Genomic DNA, 24835 nt, shown 5'->3' with positions numbered 1-24835 from the left:
CTAACTGCAGCAGTCTTCCAGGCAGCATTTGAAATACAAGAATACCACACGTGTCTTTACTTGTGCACAACACGCGTGTAATAAATCGTGGTTTATTGTGTTCACTGACAAGATTTTCACAGAAGCCAAACCGACGCGCTTCTCATTATTTTAGCTACGAGGTGCAAGCGGTTCATCGCTGCGCCTCGATCAGCTCCCCAATTGTGACAGTACAGGGATGGGATTTCAGCCAACACCATCTTTTTAGTTGCATATGTAGTAGACAGCTAGCAGCATTTATACATTATACAACGTACTGGATTATATACGAGGACAAACGAAGAGCGCCACATACAAAAAGTCACAAGCGCAATTGCTGCTGGACACTAGAGGCAATGCGACTGGACACATCCTCCGCCTGGACCTCCATTCACGACTGCAGTTACATACAAACGCAGAGAAAAGCAACGAGAAGAGATGTTCCTGTCAGCTCTTAGCATTTACCAACAAAACGAATTTAAAAAAAGTTGTTAAAAAAGAAATACACATCGTATTTGTATTAAACCCAAATACATGTCCAAAACAAAAAACGACAACAAAAAAAACAAAACAAAACAGTGTTATAGGGTCTCTGGAACATGGTATTAAGAGGTTAGAGGAGTTGAGAATAAAATATTTATATATAAATGACTGAGGTAATAGCTTATAGAATAAAGCATACATGTAAAGACGCTACACACTTTTTGTACTGTACATATATTAAGTGGTACAGGAAGATGGTTAAAGTGATGTTTCATGCAGAAATGTCCAGAGGCCTAGGTACTGACTGAACACACTGTGGTTGTTTTATCTACAAAATACTGCACCGTCATATAACAGTTGATCCAATGCACCTTGACAGGTTACCAGAAATTGGCAGTACCAACCGAGCTATATGTTGGTAGAACACCAAAAATGTATGGCCTTTATGCAGAAAGAAATGTTAATACACCATTATGTGTCAACATTTATATCAGGTTACACATCAAAGGTTATAATTTAAATCTTGGTTAACAAAAACCGACTGCATTTTTTTTAAATAATAAAAAAGACAAAATACTTTTTCATAATACTGATGCCATAAAAAAAAACTGTAATGAAGGAGTAAAGATTTCCATTCTGAAGTGAAGACAGTATTAACAGGCAAGCCCTGTGGCAGATCAGTCACTCTCTTTGGTAGTCACGGTGACTAGTTGCTTGGCAGCCTTGGCGATGTCGTAGGCGCACTGGATGAGCTGCTGGGTGACCAGCTGGGTGTCGGCAGGGCAAGAGTCGGGCGGCATGGCCCGGTGGCACTCGCCCTGGAGCCGGCTGGCGCTGGACGTCAGCAGACGCAGAGAGTCACGCACCGTCTCTGAGCTCGGCCTCTGGGGAGGGAGAAAAGACGCGGGTGTGACGTTTATTACACCGAGCGGGGGCAACTGTTCCTATAAACTCAACGCGGTGCTGACAGTGAGGGGGACCTCAGAATTTGCCTTGTATTCCCAGAACATTAGGTTACTTCAAAGCAGGTTTTCTCCAAATAGCAAGATAAATTAAGCCGAAAGTCAAGACCGTTTGATAGGAGGGGAAAGTAACAGACATGTTTATTGGTCAGTCCATACTTTGGGATTAAATATCCAGTTTGCTGAGAAAAGATGCTCTATGAAATACCCCCTTGGACTAGAATCAAACTATTCCACTGTTCATAAAAATATATTAGTCATCAAAACTGATTCAGCTTTCCTAATAAGAGCAAACAAACAAACAAACCTTACCTTGGGGAAGAGGGCGGCCATTTCAGTCACAGCTTGATAAATTCTTTCTGAGCATGGAATGAAGCTACCACGATAGACAAGAAACAACAAGGGTCAGGTCTCTGTCAGCAGGGATGTCTGAGAGAGTCCGGCAGATGTTGCAGCAAAACATTCTCGCACGAGAAGCTTTGCTTCAAAAATCTAAGTAAAACTGAATCAGTCTTTTAGTGTAATGTGACTGTGTTTGTTTATCTACTTCTCTGACATCAAGTCGTAGAAAATACAGAGCAGTAAAGAAATTCAAGTCCACTTACACAGAACTATCAAAAGGAATTAAGTCCATCTAACAAAGAGTAGAGATGAATATGAGTGTTAATTATAAAACAAACTGCACAAGGACACCTTGCGATAGTGTGATACAGCGCACACAACCAGAGATAGAACCAGTAAGTAAAGTGTGTGTTTCACATGCGGGGTATATCCCTTATGTGAGTGATATTGACGACACTAAAATACAACACAGCTATGTACTCGGCAATTACCTGTTGATCAGTAACAATGTAGTGCAGGCCAAGTTGTGAAAAATGATAAAGATAAATATTAAAGACAATTGACTCATTTGGCTGAAAAAGACAGACCAGACAAATGGTCCCATTAACCTTTCTATCCACCAAGTATTCATGAATAAAATATGGAGATTTTGTCAAGGCATGCATGTCTGTCTGCACTCCCGCGTACAAATTGCTGATCATTATAATCACGAGAGTGTGCTGTTCGAAGATGTCCAAGGCGCTCCCACCACTCAGAGCCTCTAGATAAAGCAGTCAGTGTGCCTGAGAGATAAGCAGGGGGCAGTGTACTGGGCACCAGAGACGCCTACAGAGTGGCAATGTGACAAGCGTATACGCACGCAAAGACACACACAATGGGAACCAACAGGGAAGAATTGAAAGTAGACTGACAGCAGGACTGATAATGGAGAGATTGCTGGTTACCATTTAGCAGATTGATTTCAGTTCCTCTAACATAATAATAACCACCACCACCCTACTGACACTACTGCAGCCTGAAATGAACTTTAGATATCAAGGCACAGGATGTAAGCAAGTATGGCTGCAAGTGGGTGCTCTGTGGGTGTGTGTGTGTGTGTGTGTGTGTGTGTGTGTGTGTGTGTGTGTGTGTGTGTGTGTGCTGTGTGTCACCTGTCATGCTTGTTCTCCTGCGCGGCCCGCAGCAGCTCTTGGATGTTCTTGGTGATCTGCTCTGTCTTGCTGATGACGTCCTCCGTGGAGGGCAGCGTTGGGTCAGATTCACACTCGTCCAGATCCCCCAGCTCAGGGATAGCCCCTTCCCCAAGGCGGCCTCCTGCCCTGGGAATGCTCACAGGGCGCGGGCTGGTACATGCGGTGTGCAAGAATGCGATGTCAATACCACAAGTTTCACTAACCAAAAATAATAGCTCAAGGCCAGGAGAGCCCAACCCTGTTTCTTTAGAAATAGTGCCCTGCAGTGCTTATTATCAAGCCTGACTTAACACATCTCATGAGAAACATGCTTAACTGTGTTGTATTTGAGTTTGAACTAAATTATCAGCAGGAACAGATGTCTGCATCTCTAGACTTTCAGGCGGAACTGAAGGAGCCGTACCCAGAGTCTTCCAGCTCCACGTGGTTGGGTGTGTTGTCGTAGTCGCTTCCCTGCCCCTCCACCCTGGAGCTCTGTGGTGAGTCAGAGAAAGACTGGTCAGAGCCCGGCCCATAAACACCACGCCTCCTCAGACAGAGCTTGCTCGGAATGGACGCGCGCACGGTAACGACGACCCAGGCTGCAGCACAGGCATGCCTCATGCAAAAACAAACACACAGTGGCGACGCCGCCTCGGAAAACATCGCTGCAAGAGGGGAGTCAACAGTGGTAAGAAGCGCAATCGGCCAGTGGTGGCCGCATACGCCAAACGGAGCGGCGAGCACGGCTTTTTAGCCGGCGTGCTTCGCTGCGGTTTCCGTGAGATTAGTAGCCCACTACAAACGAACAGTCTGTCACAAAGCCCGGCATGACCGTCATGAACCGAAGTGGTGGTGCATGCAGATATGCTGAGGGGGTGTGGCAGTGGGTGGGGCGAGGGAAAGCCAGGCAGTGGAGGAGCCCTCCCCAGGGAGGACGGCCCGCTCAGTGAGGGAGTACTTCACCCTTTGGACCCGCTCATCCCACGCCCAGGACGAGGAGGAGGGGAAGGCGGGGAGGGAACAGGAGGCGGCCACGGATGGACCTTTCCCAATCTAGAAAGGGTTCAAATCCAGTTGTCTTTTTACCAAGGCGCGAGGGGAGGCGTAATGACAATGGCAGATGATAAAGCACACTTCAAATGCAGGATCACACAGTGACCAGTACTGATTACAGACTGAAAATGCACCCTGAGCCGGGCACGATCCAAACTGAATCACGCACGTCTTGCCCTCTGTCGGGCGACACTTACGTTTGGGGGGAGGGGCTGGAGCATGAGGCCACCAGGGCCGTGATGGGTGGAGTCTGCTCTCGGGGGGTAGTGCTTCAGGCCCGAGCCCGTCTCGTACATGGACATGGCCCTGCCCCCACGGGCCAGGGCTCGGCGCTGGGGCTCCTGAGGCTGGGCCGGGGTGTTGGCTCCCTGCCATCGCAGGGTGCTGTTCTCGGTCTGCAGGGAATTCAGCTGGGGACACAGCGCACACACACGCACACAAACAGTTTTCACTTTCAACACAGTGAGATGGGCCTGTAGCCAAAAGCACTCTGGGGAAAGATCACCCATCAAGATATGCTACTGCTATTGCACTAAATTGTCACAAGCTTTTCTAGGCATATACAGCTACAGTATGATTTTGCTGGCTTGAATTTTAAAAAATGAATAATTCTACTGAGTTTTAATGGTCTTGTTTAAATGTGTCTACTATTTTGCATGGAGTCTGATCCAACTGGTTAGGAAACCTTTACAAAATTAGCATAAATTAACATGTTTCATGTAGTGAAAATTTCAGCGAGTATGGAGATATACTTTTGCTTGATCAGCCACCCAGAGTAGGGAGGGTATGCAAGGTTTATCCATGGCCTGGTTTACCACAAGAACAATGGACACAACTCATTGGCTATCAGATTTTGCATCAAGTTTACTTAAAAAAAAAAAAGGTTTAACTGTTTGATAAAGAAATGTAATGACCTGCTTTGCCTTATCTAAATCTAAAACATGGTTCTATGCACAAGGTAAACACTCAACAACCAGGCATTGTGGTAGAGAGACACAATCTGATAGCCCATCAAAAACGGGTTCCTTACTGGTGCAACATGAGTGCCTGTGGAAACAAGATCTGGAAGCTGCTCAACTATGCAGATCAGATAACCGCTGCGAGCAAGAGCAGGGTGGAATGTGGTGGAGGAGACGGGGCGGGTCGTCACCTTGGTCTGCATGACCCTCAGCTCTTCGCTAAGGTGGCAGTTGACCTTGAGGAGCTGTTGGATTTTTGCCTCCGATTCATTCAAGGCGTTTTTGACCTCCATGAACTCCTGCACCGTGATGGGTCCGTCGGACAGGTCAGACGACTCAGTGCTCTGGAAGGGTGAGAGAGAGAGAGAGAAAGAAATGGAGACAAGGGGCACATGACCTCAGATGTTGACACAACAAACAGCCATCAGAGCCTGGGGAAATGCTTGTTTGGAAGCAAACAGTGCAGATGGTCTGAAGGAGGTTCTGGAATCAAACAACCTGTCACATCCCTGAAGAGAAACCTGGTGGCTAATTGGGGAACAATTCTGTGCGCAGCCAACTGGCAAAAGCACCTTGGTCCGCTCATCCTTCCCAGAGGCAGGCTCTCGCTCAGTGTCCTCATCAGACGCCACACTGTCATAGTCGGGCTGGTCTGCTTCTTGGTTCTCGCTCCCATGGCGACTGCCGATATCTTTCAGAATCAGTTCCACGTTATCTGGGACAAAAGATCAATAAGGTGTGCAAGACAAAAACAAAAGCACACCATGCTAGGGGTTTACAAATTAAGTGAGGAATACAGAAGCGCTACTTGTGTGTGAAGCTTGAAGGCACTCTCTCACCTTTGGCGTGATCTGGGGAGCTGCCTTGTTGACGCCGCCTGGCATCAGTTAAAATGTCGATCACAAGTGTGGCAAACTCGTGAGCGTTGAACCTCGCCAGCTTCTGCCTGCCCTGTGACACCCAAAAAGAGAGGAGGGCTGAGAGACAGGTTTAGGGCTGAGAGACAGGTTAGTGTGAAGGGAGACCGAACCTGCGGAGGGGCAGGGGAGCATGTGAGGGACGACCTGCTGGCTCACCTGGTTCCTGGTGGACGAGTACTCAGGGTTGACGGGGAGGAAGGGCACCACAGTGGTTTCGGTCACCAAAGTGCTGTGGTTCTGTGTAGCCAGCCACACTGCAACCACAAGGTGGCGACAAAATCATCATCAGGCATCAAGTTTCACAGGATTAACCAAAGTACCTGACTAATGAAATTACACGTGCCACAATTTTTTTCATATATTACCAAAACATGAATGTATTTTAATGCCTTCTTTCAGGTTCAATGCAGGAACTGAGAACCACAAGTCAACAGTGAATGGATGGATTCAGTTTGAACAGACCTGCATCAGTTTCTCTCCTGTCCACTTCGTCATACACATCCATAGCCAACTCTTCAAACTGATGATTGCTGAGCTGTAATAATAAGCGTTTGCTGGTGTTAGACATAAACCACAAAACACCAGAATTTCAGAATAATACGATCCAGCATGATCAATCAGTAACACATTTAGGAAGTTTGTGAAGTTTTGAGGTAATATATTACTACTCACACTCTATAGACAAACAATAAATGTCAACTTACTGACTGGAGTTTTTTCTTAGCAGCTTTAGCCAGCTCTGACAAATCCAGACTGCTGTATCAAAACACACACACACACACACACACACACACACACAGTATGAAAACATGTAAACAGGGAAAACTTATACCCATAGGACAGATGTTCCATCATTTTCATACTTACATATTCCTTATCCATTAAAAGTGAGCATGAAGAAAAATCATCCCAAAATTACATCATACAAATGTTTATTTTCCTAATGAAAATGACATAACATCTTTAAACCATACCTGTCTGCTATCTGGGGAATTATAAAGTGTTGTCCATTTTTATGATCTGAAACAAACAATTTGTAAATTATAAAGCTGCACACAAACTATCATTCTTTTTTTACCCCCAATTTCAATTTGTAACATAAGTCAATGAAAGACAACAGATTTTGAACAGATGTCAAAATATTTCACTTTTGTGTGTGTGTAAATACCAGAAACAAACAACAAAGTTCACAAGATGCCAGGTGATCAGACCGCCTGATACAACCAGGATCTCTACAACCCTCAGCCTGCACGTCATGTTACCTGGCCTTCTTCCGCACAGATAAAATGCTAGTCTGTCCGTCAATTCAAACTGGATTTCCACCAGTCTGTCAGCAAGCTCCTGGTGCCCTGCTTGTCTGAGGAGACACACATCCACACTTTGTTTGTTTGTACCTCAACTTCTCCATTACAATCGCCTCTTTATCTGGCTTAGCTGGGGTGAGTTTACCTAGCGTAATCAATGGGCGTGTTCCCGCTGCTGTCTGGAGCACCTGGGTCAGCTCCGTACACGGTGAGGAGCTCCGCCTGCAGCAGCTGACCTGCTTTGGCAGCCACATGTAACGGAGTGTTCCCTTTCTCCTGCAGAGCAAAACAGGCGGCATCATGTTAGACGATAACCTTCTCGTTATGAACGGTGAGGTGCCCAACATTTCTGGAACTTACTGGATGGAAAAAGTTGGCCTGTGCTCCCAAAGACAACAGCCTTAGACAGGTCTCCAGGTTACCAGTTCGAACGCTGGAGTGGAGTTGCTGAAAACAGCCAGATCACCTTAGCTTAGATTTTGGTCTGAATCAGGAAGTTACATTGTGACACAATCTAAGGAAATGAGTTAAGATGGTTTACGTTAAATGTCATATATAAAAAATAATTTTAAAAGAAACACATTTAAAACATGCAGCATTGCAAAAAAGTTTACAGAGAAATTATCTACTCACTTCCAGTGAACTGCATTTCTGTAGCTTACCTTGCTCAGGTCCTTTGCTGTCACACTATCATCTTCTCGACATGGCATTCGATGCACAAAGGCCAACATCTGGTATTTGGCCTTTATGAACTCTGTCTTATTGGGACTAAATAAAGAGGCATTGGTTCATCGACAGGCAGAATTAAAGCACATTAAACATGCTTATACTGAGGGAAAGGTTCCATTAACATTGCTACAGATGCGATCATAGCCATAACTATGTTGTAAATAGTATGTGTTTGGGAGGAGTTGTCACTTACTGCACTCTGTCCTGTGGGTTGGCTTTGCGTTTTCCACTCATGATGGAGGAGGGGTCTAGTAGACAGTGCTCCCAGATGGAATTTGCCCCATTGCTGTACAACATCTGAACCGTCTGGAGATAAAAGGATATTACATGAACATGAAATCCTACAGGCAGTTTAGAAAAATCTATCAACAATCAGTTTCATTTGATTGATTTAGTCAACATACATATAACGTCTTCCTGTATCTAAGCAAGCAGTGTCGACAGTTCTCTAAAAGATAAACGTTAAATGTAAATTTCTTAAACAAACATGAAACATTAACATGACTAAAGGCAAAAGGAGTCTGTTGCGCTGCTATTTCTGTTTGTGGAAGTGTGACTCATCCCATTTCCTCTCAGCTCCAATGGCACGGAAAGCGACGCGCCGGGCCAAGTTTGAAACAAACGTCCGGCGCAGAGCCGCATTTCTCACCTGCAGCTGGGACGGGGGCCATGCCGTGTGGGTCAGGTGGCGGACCTGGGAGCTGTGGCGGCCCAGGCCTCTGTGGATGCTACAGCATTCGTCACAGATAAGAACTCCCCTGTTGATTGAGGCCCATCGAGGCTCTGCAGGAAAATGTCAGTTGGTGTAACAGGACTTGCTTCCTATGAATCCTAACTCTAATCTAAAAGGGACTTTCGGCGGTGGCATTCCTTTTTAGTCTAGAACTAGATTTAAGGCACATCTGGGGAGCTAACTCTCAAAAGAAACACAATCATAAATCAAACGAACAAACAATAAGTCTTTATTCTACCGAAGCAAGACTTTGCTGGGATGAGTGTTTAAGCCTGTTGAATATATAGGCTATATGTGAAATATATGTTTGTGTTGAAGATTTATTTACAAACACACAGTTCTCTGAATATTTAAAAAGGCTGGCAATCAACGTTACAATGCCAACAAATCAGATATTCGTTAACACCGATTTTACTGGGATTTATCTGACCGGCCACAGACCCACAATTGCCTGGTAGACTTGTGTTCACACAGCTAGCTAACTACCATAATTCATATAATTAGCTAGCTACTTTGCTAGGAAGAAATATCACTCTGTGCACTAGGGCAAAACACATTTTTAAAATTGCAAATAAACAAAAACTAACTTTTTCCACACGATGCCCTTCTGTAGCCTAACAACTAGCATGACCCGCACTGTTATGAATTGTTTTGCATAGCTAACCACAGCTTTAGCTGTGCCCAAACATGAATACCGTTTTACATATGCAATTTACATGTCCGTTAGCTAGAAACACGTTTGCCAGGCAAAACATTAACCATTATTTATGCCCCTTAAAAGCTTTCAAACATTTTTTGAAATGACTGAAAGTGTTCATCTTTCTTCGTCGAGGTAACTAATCTTTCTGCTTTAGCTAAGATAAGCTAGGATAGCTAACCTGGACGAACTTAGCTTTAGCCAGACGGCTAGCGGGCTAGCTAATCAACAACAACAAAAAAATGGATTCATCAAACTATATTAAAATCCTCTTCGGTCAAATAAAACAGCCCATGTTTGTCAGAAAAAGCGTCATTGGGCACCGTCTTACACCAATGTAAAACAATTTTTGATGCTGCTGGCTGACCAGCTAACGGACATCCCAGTGAAATGTCGTCTTACCAGGGGCGCTGCAGTCAGCACAGATTTCCCTATTGCGAGGCCTCATTGACATAGTTTACTTCCAGAGTCCTTGAAATGTTCTCGTTTTTCACATTCATGGGATGAAATACTTGTAACAAAGAAAAACAATTACCAGAAAACTATATTACAGAACGGAAAAGAAGGTAACTGGGAATAATTTCGCCCTTGTTCTCTACACTTCAGTTGAGCTTATTTTTTCCACTTCCTGAATGGGGAGGCGACCAGTGATACACAGACGGGCGGAGGCACCGAGCGGCCAAGTATCCGAGAAAACTTATTTACTGAATTCGGTAAAACTAATTTTGTTAAATTAATTCATCAGTTCAATGAAGTGATTTTATCTCATTTAAATAAACGCATTGTTGATGTATAGAGGCTTCGCACATTAAACGCTTTTATACAGACGAGATGGGGACGTTTGTGTCATTAGAGATTAGATTCAGAGACTTTGTTTAGCTAACAGCTGTGGACATAAGCCGTATGTTCTCCATCATTTCTTCCCCTAGACTCCTTTAGTCTGATGAAAAATTATGCGTGTTATGCTTTTTAGAAAAATCACTGAATTAATGAGAACGAGATTGCTGCCTGTTGAATGGTGTATTTTGTAGTTCTGTCAACAAAACCAATACTGTTAGTTGCGTACAACGTAGTAGTTAGAAAAATACTTATGCTGGTTCAGCACTGTGGATGGTTATTATATGTAAATTATATTGAACAGGATCAAATGGTATAACATTTTTATTTAGTCTTTTTTATTAAGATGGAACTTCAGTTAAGCATTAGAATGATCCATATTTAATAAGGCAGTAGTAAGGACTTATTTTGCTTTAATTTCAATTCCTAAATAATTTACGACTGTGCTGCAACTATTGACGGCCAATAACCTAAAGAAGTATCAAGATTTTGTGGCAAATCGGCAGCATTAAGGTAATTACTTGCGTAAAAAGATGAACTTGTAAAACAAATAAACAATAAAGATGCGAGCAGAAGCAGCTGTGGATCCTGGTTTAAAGGAAATCCCTTTAACGGTGTTTCTGGAGGCTAGAGAAGGGTTCTGCTTGGTAGTTATGCTACATTTACACAATTTAGCAGATGCTGTTTTCCTGGGGCGATTTACGGTAGTGCTTTGTTGTCTTTATGGTACCTGAGACTAAATGGTAATGGTTATCCATTAGCCTAAATGATATCTGCAGCTTTTATTTATATAAAATTTCATCATAAATGTGGTACCTTTTTTTCAATATTACAATAATTAAAACCATAGAATGCAATCCGATTTAATAAAACAAGCAGGGATACAAACCTATTGGTCTACTTTTTCAGTGAGCGTGGATTTTTATATTGCTGACGAGGTTATATATTCCCGTTGCCGCCGATAGCATGGTTTTACAAAAACACCCAAGAATCGAAAAAGACCGTTTAGGGCCAAAACATTTTTGAGCGCAGTTAGGTGCAGTTAGAACACCCTAAACCCTAAACATTCGCACTATAAACATTTCATTTTTTATTATTAAACAATATGTTGCCTTGAACAAATGACTATAATGAAATATAGTAACTAAATTGGTAGTCAAAGTTTAAAATATATTTGATAGCCTGTTTCAGCATAACCCAATGGGTTGTTTGGTTATTGGTATTCGGTTAAAACAATATACTCGGTTGCTGTCCATGGTGCTGTAATATAGGAACGGCTGTTTCGCTCGTTGTGGCAGTAGATCACGTGGCCAACTTGCAGCCCATCTGTTTCAATAGTCATACGGTAAAGGGAAAGTGGCATGTGAACTCGTAAACAGACACATGACACATGGGTGTTAGGTTCCTTCAATTTACTTGGCAATAAGATTCGTGAAGAGGGGGCGCGGCCAAAACCTGCACAGCTGTCTCTGTGTTAGGATTGGCTTTCATGTAACCAATGGAACAAGGGCGTGTGTGGACGAGAGTGGTATGCGGACCTCGCATAAACATGATAGAATTGTAGAAATTACCACAAGCCATAAAGTATTACAGAATATCAGCATTTTGGGTTTGGTAATTGAGAATGTTGGCGCGAAATCCCATGTTTAACAAGGACGTCTCGGTGATGCCACACCCTGGAAATGCGCAGCACTGACTCACGGTGACAATTTCAGTGTTTTTGCCTGTGTGACGGACGCCGGATCCTGCGTACGTTTTCATCAGTAAGCTGGGCTGGTGAGGAATAACAAGAGGTCTACAATTTGAAATAATATATAATAACCAGGAGTCAAAATGGGAGGTAAGAAATTGCGTTTCAAAGGCAGCGTGATGTGACCAACTCACTAGAGTACTGGAGAGAGTCGTTATGACAAGAATATTGATTTGTTTACCTTGTAGAAACAGAGACGCGTCAGCGACTGTTGCGCAGCGTGAAGAAAGAGGTGGGTAGTCCGCGATACCGACCGAGTTTGTCTCGGTATCCTAAACGAGCACGGTCTTGAACCGTTGCATTGTATTGTTAAAACATATTGCATCCCAATATTGCCTGTGAAAAACAAGACGGCCTAAACCCTATAATAAATTATTTTACTAAATGCATATGATTACCACTTCGTTTTGTTTATTCTTTTGTCTTTATAGCTGTTCCACGGCCCGGAAGAGTATTAAAATGATAAAACTCGTAATAATGCCGATACCATGGTTTTGTTTTTTTGTGGCACGTCACTCAAGTCCTTACGGTAATGGGGAAAACTGTTACGCCAAAGAGTCAAGTAACCTGTCTAAACAAGGTCATTTTATTTGTCCTTTGGTGCCTAATCGTCACGTGAATCCGCAATTTGCACTGGCGAAATAACGCGTTATTGTATTCGAATAGCCAGTTTAGGGCAGATTTATCAATACGCTGTAAATGAATGGCTCTTTACGTTTAGATATATCACATGCTCGTTCGGTGGTGAAAATCATTCACAAGAAAGACGACAGCTCATCGTGGATGGGCCTCACGCTCGAAATGGATAAAGACCCGTATCGTTTTCCTTTACAATGCGAAGGCATGACATTGTGTACCCGTTAAAAAGGCTGCAGCCTATAGCAGGCTAACTTGCCCTCAAGAGTGATTCATTCAGTGTGTTGGAGAAGGGCACGAATACAGTTATGTTATGCAAGAATGACACTATAGATACTGTCGACGTATCGCACAGAGTAATTCAAGAAATTAGAAATGTAGCAGAAATAGTGACTAGAGTAAATCTTTGTATTCTTCAAATAAAACAATCGCCTGTTCCATATTTAGCTTCCAAGTATTTTCTTATAATGTTTGACAGGTTTTGTGTTATAAGGTTGAATTTTGAAATGATAACATTATAGATACTTAGATAAGAAAATATTACATAATTTATGTAGAAGGCACATTAGGGAGAAGGCACATAAATATGATTTTGTAAGATGTACATGAGCCTAGAAGGCTAGACAGGATTCATATCCAAATTCCCCTTGGCAAGGCCATATACAATATTATTAACAGGGAGACATGCATTTTAAAAAAAAACTGTGTGTGTGTGTGTGTGTGTGTGTGTGTGTGTGTGTGTGTGTGTGTGTGTGTGCGTGTGCGGGCGCACGCGCGTGTGTGAGCATGTGTGAATTTCCCTTTTTTATTATTAAAATGTCCTGTTGCTGCCATAGTCATAAATGCCAATCTTAAGTCACCCCTAAAACCAAGTAATTACAGTACTGGTTAATTAATCATCCCAAAGTGTTGCAGAGAGCCTGAAACAACAAGCTTGCCTCGACAGTGACAGAGGATGCTAGTTTACCAGACACTGTGGATGTTTAGCAATTTCTGCCTCAGCCTCTGTCAGACCTACCTCACATATGACTCACTGTGAGCAAGGAACTCAACACGTTACACGCATAGTGGAAGCAATGATGTGTGCACACTCCCACCTGTCCGACTCACAGTCTGTTTCACATTCTCGCCTGCGTTTCATGTTCGTAATTGGCAACACTTAATTATCCTTTTCTACCATCTTCCCCAGCTTCTGATCAACAAACAGTGCCCTTTGTTTGTTTGCTGATCTTCTTCCCTTCTGGCTCTTTAGGTGAAACAGATTATGGAGGAGGCAGTAACTCGGAAGTTTGTTCACGAGGACAGCAGTCATATTATTTCTTTCTGTGGTAAGCTTGTGACCTCTTGCTTTTTCAGTTTGCTGTTGTGAAAAAGCTTTAAATGCTCACTGAGTAGACATGCACTTTGTTTATGAAACATTGTTCCATTATAGGAAAGGACTCATTTGTTTTAACACATGCTGATGAATACTTTACACGGTACTTACTAAGTTGATTCAGGCTCTTTTTAAAATTTTGATTCATTGCCACTTATTCAATAAGGCTGCACTGAGACAACATAATGCTGAACTGTGGTGGTATGTTATTGGCATAAATGTAAAGAGCTGTTATTTTAGCCGAAGAGAAGTGGATTCGGTGGAGGTTTGGGAAGTGGTAAAGGGATGCCTTCTAATGATGCTTAATGACCGTTGACATTCACTGCTTTGACCAACGGCAGAGATCATATCCGTGTGTGTCAACACTTTGAAAGGTCAAGCTCTACCACCTCCACCTACCAATCTGCATCATGACAGGATCAGAGAGGGAGAGCGCTACATATAGTCTTATTCTGTGCAATCAGTAGGCCAACAGACAAGCAAATAAGCTCTGTTTGAAGGTTGTTTGCCTGCTATTGCATCATAGGGCATTTTGCTAAGATGAACAATAAAATTGTTCATTGTGCTCCTATTCCATTTTTGTTTGTGCGCTAACTTCACATATCTTAAGAACTTGTGTATTTGTTTGCTCACTGTGTGCATACAGGGTGCATGCCATGTAATCTGTAGCATGGACATAATGTTTTCACAGCTGTGGTGGAAGCCTGTGTTTTGCATGGGCTAAAGAGGCGGGCAGCAGGCTTCCTGCGTAGCAACAAGTTGGCTGCGCTTTTTATGAAGGTGGGGAAGATCTTTGCTCCTGCTGAGGAGCTGTGCATAAAGGTGCAAGAGCTGGAGCAGATAGTCGAAAACAAGTGAGACCCACATATCTGATGCTTCTTGACAGCTTGACTGCTTGCATGATGGCTCCAATCTAGGAATGAGTTGCTGTTGTATGTATTAAGTCAGAATCACGCATGTTCTGTCAGTATTTTCTAAACTTGGATCTTGGAGTTCTTAAAACTTGGAGTTCTTGAAACAATGCAAATGGACAGGACAATGTTAAAGCAAACAATTCATGTGTCCAGCTGAGTAAATCCAGGGGATATTTCCTTTTACCAAAGTTTCTATTCATTCTTCACCTGATTGTTTTTGAGGATATTTATATGTATATTTCTATTTTCATTTATTCACACATTATTATCTAGTTATTATGTATGGTTTGCAACAGACAGAACCAATCTCAAATGAGCCAGGAGAGCATCCGTAAGCAGCCCTGGGTTCCCAACCTCACACCCCAGGCCATCAAACACCTGTGGATCCGCACAGCACTGACTGAGAAAGTGCTGGATAAGATTGTTCTGTACTTAGTGGAGAACAGCAGGTTAGAAATCTGTTATACTTGTGCATAATTCCTCTTGAGGCAATGCTATATGGCTTACATTGCTGCAATGGTCAGAGATTTGTTTTTATTTTGTTGCAGTAAATTCTATGAGCGAGAAGCTTTGCTACGGGATCCAGTTGATGGCCCAATCCTTGCATCTTTACTGGGTATCAAGCGTATTGTTATTTTCCAAGCCCATGGTGCATAAAATGCATGTAGTTATATGGTAAGGTAAAACAAAGATAATCAATTTGTATTGTTTGTTATTGCATGTTACATGGCCAGGTGGGTATGAACTTTTAACAGTCAACCAACCAAAGGACAATTCGTTTAACGATGGCTCTATCCCATGCTAGTTGGTCCCTGTGCTCTGGAGTACACCAAGGCAAAGACAGCTAACCACTTTTGGACAGACCCCTCTGCGGATGAGCTGGTACAGAGGCACCGTATCCACAGTGGCCACTGCCGTCAGGACTCACCCACCAAACGTCCCGCTCTAGTTAGTACCCCGTCGCCGCTCCTTGGGGGCATGTGATTGAAATCCAGAATATGGTCTTCTCTGGCATACCATTGTCAGTGTGTATTACTTTTTGTAGATCCAGAAAAGGCAGTCGAGTGGCAGCATGGATGACAGGCCGTCTCTGTGGGCTCGGGACTATGTGGAGTCTCTCCATCAGAACTCCAGGGCCACGCTGCTGTTTGGCAAGAACAATGTCCTAGTTCAGCCAGTATGGGATCCACTACTATGAGCTGATATATTTAGACAAATGACCTCACTGAACAGGAGAGGTCAAGCCGAAATGGACATCCCCATACTATGTCTTTTCTCCTTCTGTAGACCGATGACATGGAAGCTATCCCAGGATACCTCTCTCTCCATCAGACTGCAGAGCTTATGACGCTGAAGTGGACACCAAACCAGTTGATGAATGGCAACATGGGGGAGCTTGATTATGAAAAAAGGTTAAAAAAAAAAAAAAGCCCAATGTATCTGATCACTGCTGAAATATAAATAGGGAGAAGATGTAGGATTATATCATTGTTGAATGGTGTGTATACCTGTTTCTTTGGCAAGTATGTGTCACTTGTCTGCTCTCTTAACAGCGTATACTGGGATTATGCAATGACAATTCGTCTAGAGGAAATTGTCTATTTGCACTGCCATCAACAAGGTAAAATCTACAGAGACTTCAATTAGTACCTGCTATTTGAGGTCTTTGCTAAATAATAATAAATAATGTCCATCAATATTCATGGTCAGTCCATCTATACACCCTGAGCTCCTCTGTAGGCTTCGCATACCATCAGCATTTCCTCATAACGTACTTGTGTCTGCAGTGGACAGTGGGGGCACCGTGGTTTTGGTGAGCCAAGATGGGATCCAGAGACCACCTTTCCGTTTCCCAAAAGGAGGTCATCTGCTACAGTTCCTCACGTGTCTGGAGACAGGACTTCTTCCACATGGCCAACTTGATCCACCCCTATGGTCTCAAAGGGGAAAGGTGTGATGGAAATGAACAAAAAACAAAAAACTTTTTACACCAATAGCTAGGAAAGGCCAGAGATTGCAGACTATATATATATATATATATATATATATATATATATATATATATATATAGAGAGAGAGAGAGAGAGAGAGAGTCTGCAAGTGTGTATACATTATATATATATATATATATATATATATATATATATATATATATATATATATATATATATATATATTACACACACACACACACACACACACACACACACACACACAGACACTTACTGAGTATAAAATAGCACTTTTTGCTGTTTCACAGGGAAAGGTTTTCCCAAAGTTACGGAAAAGAAGTCCACATGGGTCCTGTGAGTCGTTTTCTGACAAGGACGATGATGAGGCAACAGATTATGTGTTTCGCATAATATATCCAGGCAGTCAAGAGTTTGGTATGTGACTAAATGCTGTAGGATTCTGTACTGTGGTGCTGTGCTGTCACATGTGGTGTGTCATTGTAAAGTATTTCCTCTTCCCCATCTGGCCTGTACCTTCTACCCTGTCTTGTGAAAATCCCCCCTGTTTCTATAGGTTGTGATGGTGCCACAGCATCCCATCATCCCCACCTCATCAGACATGGCATCAGCATCCCCTCATACCTCTGCATCTCCATTTGTGCACCATCCATCTCATGGTTCGCTCTGTTTTGGGAGAAAGAGAGAACCTGGTCTCTGATCTTGGTCTGTCACTGTTCGCTTCCACCTTAGTCACCCACTTTCATTCTTCCACACCATAGTTCTCAGATATGACTTTGAACTATGGCACAGATACTGATGATGATGATGATACTGGTGATGGTGATGATGGCGATGGTGATGTTAGTGAGGAAAATGCAACAGGTGGTGATATTTTGGACACTCTCTTAATGCTGCAGTTGGCCCGGAACTGATGGACCAGAGCATGAGCATGTGGCAGCCCACTCCAAGGAGGTCTTCCTGCTCTTCCTGCTCTCAGAATGGGTCTTCTGATGGTGGACTTCCCAATGGTTGCAACCATGACAGGCTAGTATGACACATGACAATACCGCACTGTCTGTCCACACACATGCACAACGGTGCAACCCCCCCCTTCCCCCACAACAGTCACACAAACAAACACACAAATATGATTTGAAAAATTGCAAGCTTCTGCCTCTAAATCTGTTAACTTCTACAGGGCTCCCCTGAAGTTACTGTGCGAGACCATGAAGTACCAGATCATTTCTCGTGCTTTCTATGGCTGTATGTAACACCTCCAAAATTGGCTCCAAAATGTCTTTCTCTTTTAGAAAGTCTATAAAGTTCTTATTTCATACGTTTCTGTCATTAAGGGCTGGCCTACTGCCGCCACCTGTCTACAGTCCGCACACACCTCTCTGCTCTTGTGAATCCCACTATCATTGAGCCTGACATTCCCTACGATGCCAAAGGAGGGCTTTCCACAGAAGTGTGGCAGACATTTCTTCAGGATAGTTCTGTGAGCAGAAATCATTAAAGGCCCTGTATGCCGAACATATGCCTGAATTTTGTTTCTTCAGATGCCAAAAGACTCCTATTTAATCTCACATTTTTTCTCTCTCTGGAAGGCATACGAAGAGGCGGAGCTTCTCCGGTTGGTGTACTATGGTGGCGTGGAACCCACCCTGCGTAAAGAGGTGTGGCCTTTCCTGCTGGGCCACTACCACTTCACCATGACCGCAGAAGAGAGGAAAGAGGTATAAAGCAGAACAACCAACACATGGAATGGGAAAAAATATTTCCGAGATTGAAACTTGGATATCCTGAGTGTGCCGTGCACTATGCAGGTGGATGAGCAGGTCCGCACGTGCTATGAGCAGACTATGAGCGAGTGGCTGGGCTGTGAGGCCATCGTGAAGCAGCGTGAGAAGGAGCAGCACGCCACAGCGCTCGCAAAGTGCGCCTCTGGGGCCAGCGTGGACTTACCGCAGGACTCCACCATTAGCACTGATGTGAGAGATACTGCCATGGACAATACACTACAGGCAAAAAAAGAGCTATCTTGTTAAGATAGATACTTGGTAAGGTCTGTTTTGATTTAATTAACAAAGAAGAACATGTGCTTTGCCAAAATATTCCAACTACTAATCCCATTCAACATCGTACAGATTCAGTTATTGGCAGTCATGGGTGGAAAATTCAAGAAATTCCAGTGAGAGATGGGACAAAACCATACATCAAGACTTTCCTCTTCATAAAGTAGCTTTAAAATGTACTGTATAAAGAGGTAGATGAGGCCCATCTCATAGTATGTTTTAAAGAATAAACAGCATTAGGGATTGTTGAAGCACAAATTGCTGCTGCAAGGAAGTCAGTTCCAGAATTTACACATTTGTTTTTTATAGATAGATTCAAAGAGCAAAGAATGAATGTCTGACTAAATGATATAACGATGCATCCTTTTCAATATTTTGCCATCTAGTCTTCCCAGAGCAGCAGCTCAGAGAAACAGAGCAATGCCTGTTCTCAGAGTGAATCAAACAGTAGCACTCAGGTGAGCTTCAGCAGATGCAAAAACAAATGCATAGCAGACCCATTTTAATTTTTCTTACCTCTAGTTGTTTGGGCTTTTTGCAGGTGTTTGGGTCTGTTGATGAGGTTGACCCAATTGAATCTGAACCTAAGCCAAAAGATGAGAAGCCACAGCCAAGAATTCCAAATGGTGCACTTCCCAACTGTACCAGTTCTCCAGACTCTGGACATCCATCCTCTCGCAACTTCTCTGTCACATCTGGACTCTCAGATTGCTCCCCAAGCACAGAGGATGCATCCGCACAAGAGTCTGGAACTAAAACAGTGGTGCCAGAGCCATCATCAGTAACTTCTGTAGAACCTCCAACTACAACAGGCCTTGAAAACAAGCTCAAAGAAGAACCAGCAGAACAGAGCTCCTCAGCTTTGAACACAAAGGAGAAACTTGTCAAATCACACACAAGTGACCTCGCTGCAGAAGATGAGTTGATCAAACCTCAGGAAAATGAGGAATTAGAGAATTCTGATGCCAAAGAAGCTAAAAGGACTGACTCACTCAACTGCATGGAATTTCAGAAGGAGAAAGCAAATTTAAATGAATCATCTGAGAATAATTTTTGTGAAACAGTAGCAAGCACATTACCTGTAATACAACAGGCTAAGTGTTTTGAAGCTGAAGACACAAAGTCTGCAGACAACAATGAGAAGAGAAAGCAAGGAATTCAGGCATCAGAGTCTTCTACTGAAGAGATAACTATATCCTTAGAGGGAATCGGGGACTTACAAATTGAGACTGAGGCTCAGAAAAATATTGAAACTGTAGATAAAGGAAAATCAGTCTGTGAGGAAACCAGAGATTTGGAAATGCAAGAAAACAAGGAAACACCTAACAAATGTGATCCTCCTCAACCACCAACTAAAGAATGTTCTGTGGATGAAACAAAAACCATAGATGCAAGCAAGCCTGAGGATGAAGGAGAACTATCATTGTCTGAGTCAAATATGACCAGCGAACCAAGCACGGAATCTACTGAAACAAAAACAAAGTCTCCTCAACTTCTCTCTGAATATCAACACATAGAGTTGCTAATGAACAATACATTTGATGCCGGGAACCCAGCTGCACAAGCTGCAATGAATTGGGACTCAGATCCGTGTAGGGCTAAAGTATTAATCAAACAAATTACTGAACCTGTGCCCGAGAGCTGCATTTCCTTTTCGTCTTTGTCAAAGCAATCACCAGACATGTCTGATGACTCTCAGTCTGCTCTTGAAATGGAGGAAATCCCAGCCGCTTTGGTTTATATGCCGGCAGAGGATATCCTGGCCAAGGCTCCCATCACTTTGTGCTCTCCCTTGACTCTGTCAAGCCCTCTGGAAAAACCAGTGGTGGCTATGCCTGCTCTGGAGCTGTGTATGGATGCAGGCCTGACTACTAGCCCAGAGGGCACTGAATCAGCTCTGTCTGAGGAAGAGCCAGAGATGGAGAGTCTCTTCCCCAAACCAGACTCTCTAGCTGTAGGAGGGGAACATAAAAATGATGTTGCGTCTCCGGTGTCCTCTATCGGGACCACTTACTCTGTGAGTTAATTGATTTAAATGCATTAACAAAAGTGAATCAATGCACTCGCTTCTTTGTTGGTATCACTCTCTGGGAATGTTTCTGTCTATTTTCATGATGTGCACTATGTGCACATTTTTAAATCTTGCTCTTTCGATTTTTAGCAAGAGCTGCTAGACTTGTACACCCTAAACCTGCACCGCATTGACAAAGATGTCCAAAGATGTGACAGGAACTTTTGGTATTTCACCACTTCCAACCTAGAGAAACTACGCAACATTATGTGCAGGTGAATCTGAAAAACAGCTCTTATACTGACCAAGAAAAGGGTTGTACAAGCTTGCTCATGATGTAACACAAGGCTGCTTAGCGATTACCTTTGTTCTCTGCTTGATTTTTTTTCCTCCTAGTTATGTTTGGCAGCATCTAGATATTGGCTACGTACAGGGGATGTGTGACTTACTTGCGCCCCTGCTTGTGATTCTTGATGATGGTATGTTCACAGCAAAAAAAACCAAAAAACTCCCCACTGACTACAAATAACAAGTAAATCACTCTACCTTTTCTCTAAGTACTTGATCAGATTCCAGTTTTGCTAAGCACTCCCTTTTGGTCTTTTTAGAGGCCCTGGCTTTTAGCTGCTTTACAGAGCTCATGAAAAGAATGAACCAGAACTTTCCACATGGAGGAGCGATGGATACCCACTTTGCAAACATGCGCTCCCTTATTCAAGTATAACTTCAGGAAAAAAATTGTTTCAGCAAGGATTGATTTTGTTAATTGTTTCCACACCTTTCTAGAATAGTGTTTTCTCTTCATTTTTACTTAGATTCTTGATTCAGAACTCTTTGAATTGATGCAACAGAATGGAGACTATACCCACTTTTACTTCTGTTACCGGTGGTTCCTCTTAGACTTTAAGAGAGGTAAGCTCATATGTAGAACTTAACTTTTATTGGCTAAATAAAAGGCCAAACAATTATGGTACTTATATTCTGAACTGTCAACCAAGATATTTCACTGAATTGTCCTTGGAGCTGTGAAATATGACACACACACACACACACACACACAAGTCATGAAGCATGGAAAACCAGTTTATGGAGAATAACATCAGAGATTGCCATCTGGTTATAGATATGTTAATATTGTCATTTGTGTGTCCCTTCTAAGAAATGGTGTATAATGACGTGTTCTCCGTATGGGAGACCATCTGGGCTGCCCGGACCATCTCCTCTGGACACTTTGTGCTCTTCATTGCCTTGGCACTTGTTGAGTTGTACAGAGATATCATTCTTGAGAACAACATGGACTTCACTGACATTATCAAGTTCTTCAATGGTAAGATGTCTGTGTTTCATATTAGTAGAATAAAAAAACAACCTTAATTCAGTTGGTAATATGACCAATGGTACATTTGTACCTGAAGCACACAAAGGCCATTTTCAGTGCATGTTATTAAAGCATGCGTTTCCCCCTCCTATTCATGTTTTTTTTCAGAAATGGCAGAGAGGCATGATGTCCCACAGCTACTGGTGATGGCCCGTGATCTGGTCCACAAGGTCCAGATCCTCATAGAGAACAAGTGATTCAGCATCTTTCTCTATTCACTCGCTGTTGTCCAATAAAAAGACTGTGACCTTTTTTTGCATTTCATATATTCAGGCCCAGCTGTTAAATTGCATCTTCTTCCTGACCTCCACAGAACCCTGCTGAGAGTAGGTCTATATCAGGTAAAAAGCAGGATCTAGAAGAACCCGTCAAATTTAACTTAACTTGCTGGAGAGCAATAACACCCAAAAACTGATTACACTGGAAAGTGGGTCTGTATGGCAGTATACAGTCCTTTGCAAAAGAATGGCCAATTTTGTATGAGATTCTAAAGTTGTAGACTGCATATGGCCACAGTAGTGGAGTTGACAGAGTGCTCGTCCTCCAACAGAGATTCTTTGAAAAGCACAAAATATTGAAATCATGGTCGTCTTGTTTTTATCTGTGAAAATTAGAAACAATTATCAAGAGGGGTGCTGACTAGAAAAAGATATTTACTGAATATTTTTTTGTTTGTTACAAGTATTTTTTGCACGGAAACCTTAGTCTGTGTCTTGGCACATCGTTCTATTTTCAGGTATTATCAAACTTATATTGCAGGTGAAAAGATAATGATTTTTGTAATTATCATTTAAGTTTTCAGCCCCCAGTGACTCTGTCACTCAGTGACATGTTGAGCTGCTACACAATTATGTACCTCACTCAGCGAACCAACCTTAATCAAAAACAATATCTCTCTCTCTCTCTCTCTCTCTCTCTCTCTCTCTCTCTCTCTCTCTCTCTCTCTCTCTCTCTCTCTCTCTCTCTCTCTATATATATATATATATAAATATATATATAATCTATAATCTCTGAGATGTGTTTATTTTTTATCAGTCTTTTTGCCTTAAGTTCCTTTGTTTAGGGACAAGTACAGTGAGCTTATTACTGATAGGTGAGTGATTATACAACAAAGACAGTGTGGCTCTGCATGAGAATATGGGTTGAGTAAAGATATTCTATTTGAAACTTGTTCATACACTACTACAGACATATAGCATTTAAATGTGTGTGCGTGCGCGTGCGTGCGTGTGTGTGCGCGCGCGTGCGTGGGGGGGGGGGGGGGGGGGGGTTGAGTATGTTTCTGAATGTGTATATGCTCTGATTGACCAGCAAGCAGAATTTTGTATGGTTGTCTCATACTTCTGGCAGTGGATTCAATGTGATTGTATGAATCTGCAAAATGCTTGTAATTCAGACCAGCTGATGCAAGTGCCAGTGTTATTAACACTAACCTTCACCCATATGGTATTCTCATTCATATATGTGTATTGCCATTTCTTAATTGCTCTGTACACATTCAGAAAAATTATAAATCACAGAAAATGAAAGATCAAAAATATTGAATGATATGAAAAATGATTTATGAATTATATGAAAAGTGTTATATTTGTCTGATGGAAGTGACATTTTATTTATGAGTAAAGAAATAAAGAATACCCTAGCTTATGTTAAAAGATTGTACTCTATGCTTATATATTTTTATCGTAGTCTGTAACTACATAGTATAATGTCAGAACATTGTGGCGCTAATGATAATCTGTATTGTAATATGGAATAAATGTGGACTGTGATGAGTACATGGCCTCCAATTAATTGTCTTTCTTTTTGCCTGTTTCCTACATTATCAGGTTTGACACTTAAGTCCAGCTTGATACTTGAGGCTTAAGCCCCATGTATTTGTAGTAATACATTTTAGCATACATTTTATGGTACAGATACAACTTTATGTATTTAGTATGCATCCTCGTCATCTTCGATAAAGTAAGCCTTTTTTCAGCTAATTTATCTATATAGAAAATTAGATTTATATGTTAAAGCCTGTTGCACATTCTTTATCAAAGATCAGACTTCCAGACTTGAACACTTTTTTGTTTTTTGCAAAGCTATAAATGTTTGTGATGTATATCTAGGACAATACAAACAAACAAACAAACCAAAAATGGGCCTCTCTAAATTGCTTTAATTATTGAATTGTATAGGGTACAACCAAAAGGTCCTTATTTATTCAAATAACAACACATAAATGAATCATTACATTGTTTATTCAAATAACGACACATAAATTAAACATTACATTGTTTATTCAAATAACAAACATACATTAGGAATTAGTGAGGTAGCTAATTGCTCCCTAGGTTTATTTTAAACTTTACTACAAGACTTTCACTCTTACAGTAGACTGGTCCATTAATTACTTTCACAGTGTAAATTAAACATTTAATAGTCGGACTGATATTTATTAACTTTGTTTAAAATTCTGCGTAGATGTTCAAGGTGCTTTAGCTGTGTTTTTATAAAATGTACTTTATTTTTTGGAGTCTGCTGAGCAAT

The 24835-nt window shown here is 42.1% G+C and overlaps 2 protein-coding genes across 6 annotated transcripts; one reads left to right on the top strand and one right to left on the bottom strand.

Annotated features, from left to right (window-relative positions):
* Positions 1–55: 55 nt before the first annotated feature.
* On the bottom strand, positions 56–10018 carry git2b (G protein-coupled receptor kinase interacting ArfGAP 2b). Of its 4 annotated transcripts, none has more exons than XM_027003487.3 (20): positions 9778–10018; positions 8595–8728; positions 8139–8251; positions 7879–7984; positions 7577–7663; positions 7362–7492; positions 7175–7269; positions 6887–6932; positions 6617–6668; positions 6375–6447; positions 6069–6166; positions 5832–5943; positions 5565–5707; positions 5184–5336; positions 4231–4443; positions 3944–4033; positions 3402–3472; positions 2957–3148; positions 1776–1839; positions 56–1385 (listed from the first exon to the last, which is right to left on the bottom strand). In XM_027003487.3, exons 1-20 carry the CDS (start codon positions 9827–9829, stop codon positions 1179–1181), a joined length of 2232 nt encoding a protein of 743 aa, XP_026859288.2. In that variant the 5' UTR covers positions 9830–10018; the 3' UTR covers positions 56–1178. The 4 variants fall into 4 exon arrangements, with proteins under 4 accessions (XP_026859288.2, XP_081558633.1, XP_026859290.2 ...); XM_081702507.1 differs by having other exon boundaries at positions 6617–6665; XM_027003489.3 differs by lacking the exon at positions 3944–4033 and having other exon boundaries at positions 9778–10017.
* A 1593-nt stretch (positions 10019–11611) lies between these two features.
* On the top strand, positions 11612–24081 carry sgsm1b (small G protein signaling modulator 1b). 2 transcript variants are annotated; one of them, XM_027003534.3, is made up of 25 exons: positions 11614–12052; positions 12151–12194; positions 13851–13926; positions 14665–14827; positions 15184–15336; positions 15436–15503; positions 15693–15835; positions 15933–16064; positions 16175–16299; positions 16441–16508; positions 16675–16838; positions 17148–17274; positions 17757–17883; positions 18038–18102; positions 18192–18337; positions 18447–18575; positions 18666–18830; positions 19301–19372; positions 19456–20931; positions 21076–21200; positions 21322–21404; positions 21534–21643; positions 21741–21837; positions 22085–22252; positions 22412–24081. In XM_027003534.3, the coding sequence occupies exons 1-25, from the start codon at positions 12046–12048 to the stop codon at positions 22498–22500; spliced, it is 4122 nt and encodes a 1373-aa protein (XP_026859335.2). In that variant the 5' UTR covers positions 11614–12045; the 3' UTR covers positions 22501–24081. The 2 variants fall into 2 exon arrangements, 1 of the variants encoding a protein (XP_026859335.2); XR_014118711.1 differs by lacking the exons at positions 21534–21643; positions 22412–24081 and having other exon boundaries at positions 11612–12052; positions 22085–22119.
* The last annotated feature ends 754 nt before the right edge of the window (positions 24082–24835 follow it).

This window comes from Electrophorus electricus, chromosome 19 (assembly GCF_041902795.1).
Source record: "Electrophorus electricus isolate QZ-2024a chromosome 19, ASM4190279v1, whole genome shotgun sequence".
In the NCBI taxonomy this organism is placed as follows: domain Eukaryota; kingdom Metazoa; phylum Chordata; class Actinopteri; order Gymnotiformes; family Gymnotidae; genus Electrophorus; species Electrophorus electricus.
This window is presented reverse-complemented; position numbering and strand designations above follow the sequence as displayed.

Coding starts and splice junctions, on each gene's coding strand:
- git2b (XM_027003487.3), bottom strand. CDS start 9,829: ATGTCAATGAGGCCTCGCAATAGGGAAATCTGTGCTGACTGCAGCGCC. Junction 7,985..8,138: donor AACCCACAGGACAGAGTGCA/GTAAGTGACAAC, acceptor CTCTTTATTTAG/TCCCAATAAGACAGAGTTCA. Junction 3,149..3,401: donor GTGGAGCTGGAAGACTCTGG/GTACGGCTCCTT, acceptor CGCATGTACCAG/CCCGCGCCCTGTGAGCATTC.
- sgsm1b (XM_027003534.3), top strand. Junction 18,831..19,300: donor ACTCCACCATTAGCACTGAT/GTGAGAGATACT, acceptor TTTGCCATCTAG/TCTTCCCAGAGCAGCAGCTC. Junction 21,405..21,533: donor GCTTGTGATTCTTGATGATG/GTATGTTCACAG, acceptor TGGTCTTTTTAG/AGGCCCTGGCTTTTAGCTGC.